The 6,037-nt window shown below is 41.3% G+C and overlaps 1 protein-coding gene across 1 annotated transcript in view; it reads right to left on the minus strand.

Moving 5' to 3' along the window:
- Positions 1 to 5,292, minus strand: part of ANO3 (anoctamin 3) — a 242,626-nt gene extending 237,334 nt beyond the window's left edge. The window contains exon 1 of the mRNA XM_066364170.1: positions 5,195 to 5,292. Within this exon, the coding sequence (XP_066220267.1) occupies positions 5,195 to 5,240 (46 nt within the window). The 5' untranslated portion in view covers positions 5,241 to 5,292. The remainder of the gene's footprint in view (positions 1 to 5,194) is intronic.
- Between the last annotated feature and the right edge of the window lie 745 nt (positions 5,293 to 6,037).

A 6,037-nucleotide genomic window follows, 5' to 3' on the forward strand; every position in this document is an offset into this window, starting at 1 on the left:
CCACCCGTGAAAGATTCTCACTTTTTACTTTGTCACATATTAATCCTCTTATCAAAACAATTCAGAATTTAATTAAAGTATAATAAAAATTCAAAAACATTTGGCCTGACCTATGGTGGCGCAGTGGATAAGGCGTCGACCTGGAATGCTGAGGTCGCCGGTTCAAAACCCTGGGCTTGCCTGGTCAAGGCACATATGGAAGTTGATGTTTCCTGCTCCTCCCCCTGTTCTCTCTCTATCTCTCTTTCTCTCTCTCTCCCCTCTCTTTCTAATAAAAATGAATAAATAAAATCTAAAAAAGTAAATAAGTAAAAAAAAATTAAAAAAAAAACAAAAAAACAAAAACATTTGTATGTGGATGTCCTCCTCGGAAAATACAACTTACCTGGCATTGCCAAGAAATAAAATGTCAACATCTTTCTAGAAAGATGTAGAGTTGCCTACAATTCTCACAAAGGTTGCATTAAACAGAAATCTTGGACTTCCTACTGTACAAAGTTCTCTGAGAAGGAGGTGTTTGTAGCAATAGGTTCAGGGATATAAGTGTTCTTGATAATGCCATCACTAAGCACAAAGACTGGCACACAGTAAGAGCTTGATAAATATGGGTGAGTGGAGAGCGAGTGCGTATGATTTATTTGCAATGAAAGTTTAAAACTATAAAATGAATTGAATATCTAAATTTACTCTATGGGAACGTTGCAGTTTTCCTGAAGAATCATATGGGCATATGATTTGGGTAGTTGGTGATTGTAACTCAAAATGATTGCACATGACTATCCTTTGATGCTCTGTAGTTCACTGTTTCTCTTAAGATAAACTCCCAATAAATAAAACTTACTGAGAAAAAAAGTAAATACAGTTAAAAAATTACAAGGTAACTACTAAAGATTTTTTTTTACTCCTAGGGAATCAACAAAAGGTCAATGAACCTGAGAATAAGAAGAAAAAGGAGGAAGAGGAAGAACAAGGAGGAGGATAAAGAAGGTAGAAGAGAAGACTATTATGGTTATTATTACTATTATTATTATTTTTGTATTTTTCTGAAGCTAGAAACGGGGAGAGAGAGTCAGACAGACTCCCGCATGCGCCCGACCAGGATCCACCCTGCACGCCCACCAAGGGGTGATGCTCTGCCCACCAGGGGGCGATGCTCTGCCCATCCGGGGCGTCGCTCTGCCGCAACCAGAGCCACTCCAGCGCCTGGGGCAGAGACTAAAGAGCCATCCCCAGTGCCCGGGCCATCTTTGCTCCAATGGATCCTTGGCTGCGGGAGGGGAAGAGAGAGGCAGAGAGGAAGGAGAGGGGGAGGGGTGGAGAAGCGGACGGGCGCTTCTCCTGTGTGCCCTGGCAGGGAATCGAACCTGGGACTTCTGCACGCCAGGCCGACACTCTACCACTGAGCCAACCGGCCAGGGCTTATTATGGTTATTATTTACTAAGTTATTTGAGTCCCAATTGTGTGCTACACACACTGCTAAGTACATTACAAATCTGCAATGTAAACATTATCATTTCACAGAAGTGGCAACTGAGGCTTAGAGATATCAAAGAGCAAAACTTCTAAACATAATACAGAAGATTAAAATCCAGGGCTAAAAATGAAGACCATGAATTACATTAATAGAGAAATTGGGCTTTACATATAGTAGTTCATTTTACAGATAACTATTCTGGCATCTCTACTGATTTGCTGAATAAGAAGGAGTTTTTGGATCAGGGTTGGATTACTACATACACATATATAGAAAAATCACTATGCCATCAATGAGATTAAATACAGTGTATCTGTTTTCTAATTGATGGCAGACATTTTTTAAGTCGTATAATAAGGGTGTTTTTTTTTATATATCTCAGGCTGTTTCTAGGTACAGTGTGTCTGTAAAGTCATGGTGCACTTTTGACCGGTCACGGGAAAGCAACAAAAGACGATAGAAATGTGAAATCTGCACCAACTAAAAGGAAAACTCTCCCAGTTTCATATTTATTAGGTGCAGTTCGATGTGGGCTCATGCACAGATTTTTTAGGGCTCCTTAGGTAGCTATCCTGTATAGCCTCTACAGACTCGTCACTGACTGATGGCCTACCAGAACAGGGTTTCTCCACCAAATTGCCGGTTTCCTTCAACTGCTTATCCCACCGAGTAATGTTATCCCTATGTGGTGGTGCTTCGTTATAAACATACCAATATTCACGTTACACTTTGGTCACGGATTCGAATTTAGCAAGCCACAGAACACAGTGAACTTTCCTTTGTACCATCCACATCTCGACTGGCATGGCCGTGGGCTGCTCCATTGTATACACGGTGTTACGTCATCATCTGAGCATGCGCACATGCTGCCACATCATCCTACAGAAACTGGGAGGGTTTTCCTATTATTTGGTGCAGATTTCACATTTATATCGTTTTTTGTTGCTTTCCTGTGACTGGTCAAAAGTGCACCATGACTTTATGGACACACTGTATTATACATTTAAAAAAATACATTGACGTATTCACTTAAAGCAAAAATAATCCTCATAAACTGGATTACTCAACTAAATTATTTCCAATAGGTGAACTGAAAACATGCTTTCCTTTTTTCTGGCTCAGGAAGAAATCATTTCCACTGTCACACTGCCAGCGGCCCTTCCCCATATGACAGAGAAAAAGGGAAATAAAAAGCCAAAGTCATGAAGCCAAGTCCAAAGAAGTTAAACACACCTAAGCCAGTTATCAAGGCAAACTGAAAATGCAGGATTCCAGAGTTCCAATCGCAGAATTTTCTCCACTCTTAGTATGTAGTGCTCAGGTTAATGTTATGGTGAAAAGTACAAGTGTTTTGTTTCATGACTCCTGAGTCAGGAAGTATTTAGAATATCATTTTGCTTCTTTCTCTTGGAAAAATTAAAATAGCTAACCCTCAGCTTGGTGTGTCTTTTTCAAATGTCTATCCAGAGTTAAGAAGCAATTAAGCAAAACCACTTGAATGGTACTTCCTTCCTACCCCTCCTCCTCTACATAGTTATCTTTTCACTAAAGTTGTCCTATGAGCCAAAAAAGTAAAGAATGACTTGAAGACAAAGGCTCATAATGTGTCATTAAAAAAAAAAAAAAAAACAATATGGAGTGCCAAGAATAGCAAAATGATTTTATCACTCATATTGAACAATGACAGTTGGTCTTCAAGTTGGCAATTACTTGTTTTTAAAAACACAGTATGTATCGATGCTTAATAAATCATGTGGAGGCCACTTCAAGGTTCCAGGTTCCAGGTTTCAGAAATGAATCTCCCAGTCACTTGTTAGAAGAAGATATTAATTGTACGATGTCAAGGCACAGTTCCTATAACTTATGTCTTCATTTTAAAAGCCCCTATGTGTCTAAAGTTTAAAATAATAAAGAAAACAACCTTTTGAAGCAATTTAATTCTCTTTGGAACATTTCAATTTGAAGTGGAATTGTATACTGGCTGAAATTATTGTTTAGCTGGGCAGTCTCCCACCCCACTCTGTTTCAACATACTATTTTTTCCTGAAGCTGGAAACGGAGAGAGACAGTCAGACAGACTCCCGCATGCGCCCGACGGGGATCCACCCGGTACGCCCACCAGGGGCGACGCACTGCCCACCAAGGGGCGATGCTCTGCCCCTCCGGGGCATCGCTCTGTTGTGACCAGAGCCACTCTAGCGCCTGGGGCAGAGGCCAACGAGTCATCCCCAGTGCCAGGGCCATCTTTGCTCCAATGAAGCCTTGGCTGCGGGAGGGGAAGAGAGAGACAGAGAGGAAGGAGAGGGGGAGGGGTGGAGAAGCAAATGGGCGCTTCTCCTGTGTGCCCTGGCTGGGAATCGAACCTGGGACTTCTGCACGCCAGGCCGATGCTCTACCACTGAGCCAACCAGCCAGGGCATACTATATATTTTTAAAGCACCTAGAGGCCTTGCACAGAGTATAAAATTGTGAGTTCAAAACTCAGTCCAATATTGTGCTTAATATAAGAATCCCTAATAAGTTATCCCTGGTGCGTCCACACACTTTTTGCTTAAAAGAAAAAAAGTCAAATATCTATATAGAAACAACTGTTGAAATATATATTATATACTTAGATATAGCTGGTATACATTGTACTAGTTTCAAGTGTAGAATATAGTGATTTGACATTTATATACCTTATGATGCGATCGCTACACTGTCTAGTAATCATGCCACCATTCATGCAAAGTTTTTTTTTGTGTGTGTGTGTGTGTGTGTGTGTGTGTGTGTATGGCATCGGAGGGGAGAGTAGAAATAATAAGTAAACATTTACTTCACTTTGGATGAGGAAATTTACCATTCCAAAATTCACATCTCTCAGATAGCATATGATCAACAATGGCATAATTAACATCATTAATGCAATAAAATGGCAACGCTGCTGTTTAATAAATGTTTTCAAACTCCAGAACACTTGAAATATGCCTCAATGTACACACACTCTATAAATTCTTTTTAAACAAAATAAAGAACAAAGGATGAAGAGTGAGGAGGATAACTTGGAAAAATTCTTGATTTGACTATAAACATATGGACTCATCACTGCATCCAGGGAGAACCATGAAGCTAAGAGAAAATACAAAGCTGCCAATAATTACAGAAACCTGAACCTTGGATTCAAGCAGAGGCCATGGACAAAATAAAGTTTTCCAAGAAAGTTTCTGAGCCCCTTCAACAGGCCAACTTCTTGAACTCTCCAAAAATTGATGCATCCTAGGATGATGTGAATGCTTCCCAATTAAAAGATCTGCTTGCATGAGCCATTTGACTCACAGACAGGGGCAAACATGGTCTGACCCTTCTGTCTTCAAACCTCGGAATGCTGGTAGGACAACTCCACTAAGCTGGTTTACTGCAATGCATTGAACCAGTCTTAGCAGAAATTCACATTAAATCAAGTCCCTGAGATGACGAATTCCACTTCTCCCAAATATCGTGCGGAGGCTCAGAATTCAGACTCATCTCGGATGCAGAGGGGAGAGGCATTAAAACAAAGAGCAATCAAAAAAAAAAAAAAAAAAAAAAAAACTTCACAGAGTTCTCCACCTCTGCGTCGCATTAAGCCTGCAAAAAAAAAAAAAAAAAAAAAAAAAAAAAAAAAAAGGCTCCTACACAACTGCAAGGGCATGCATAGGGGGACGGGACACCCGCAAGGAAGGGGACCGGTTCCAACTGACCTTTCTGCTGTTTAAAGGACTGAATCGAGCCTGAATGGTGGACCATTTTCACTGAGTACGTCCCCGCCGGGTTAGGAAGCTGTCCGAGAGAAAGGCAGAGGAACAGTAGCCAGACTTTGTGAAAGGCTTCCTGGCTCCACGCAATTCCAGAGCCAGAGCGAGCGCGCTGATATTCGATACCTGCTTTAGCGGGCGCATCACTCCCTAGGCTGCGCGCCCAGCATTGTCATGGCAACGTCGGAGGAGGGTCCACCGTCCGGCTCCCCTTAGTGGCTACTCGCGGAATAACCCCGCATCTCCTGTCTCCAGTGCCGCAGCGTGGGTGGGAATTCCGCGGGGTTTTCTGGGAGAGGTAGGGAGGACTTATTTCTACTGATTGCAAAGTCCCAGCAAATTTCCAGAGCCTCAAGCAATTCCCTCTTTTTCATTTTTGAGGATGATTTGTATCAGGCACAAGCATTTTTTTCTAAGTTGGTCTGTAAACACTGGTACTTACAAGAGCCAAGTTGGGCTCTTTGAGAAGAAGGCAACAGTAGACACCGAGACATTTTTCAGTCCTTCCCTCTTAAACTTCAATGTGGAAAATACAGATAGCCTCCATTTATCCAGTAGAATGGTTTTATTAGAAAAGCAACGTTAAATAACTAGCTCGTTACACTTGAATTCCCGACCTGTGCTTCAGCTAGAGACCTTGACTCATATATGATAGTGACAGTGGATCATTTATTACAGATACTGGGGGGGGGGGGGAGTCTATGATAACTAATCCTCATAGAAATCCTATAAAGTATACATGGCAGAATATTTTTATTCTAACATTATAAAAGAAACTGAGACCCAGAA

Source organism: Saccopteryx leptura, chromosome 1 (genome assembly GCF_036850995.1).
Source record: "Saccopteryx leptura isolate mSacLep1 chromosome 1, mSacLep1_pri_phased_curated, whole genome shotgun sequence".
Classification (NCBI taxonomy): domain Eukaryota; kingdom Metazoa; phylum Chordata; class Mammalia; order Chiroptera; family Emballonuridae; genus Saccopteryx; species Saccopteryx leptura.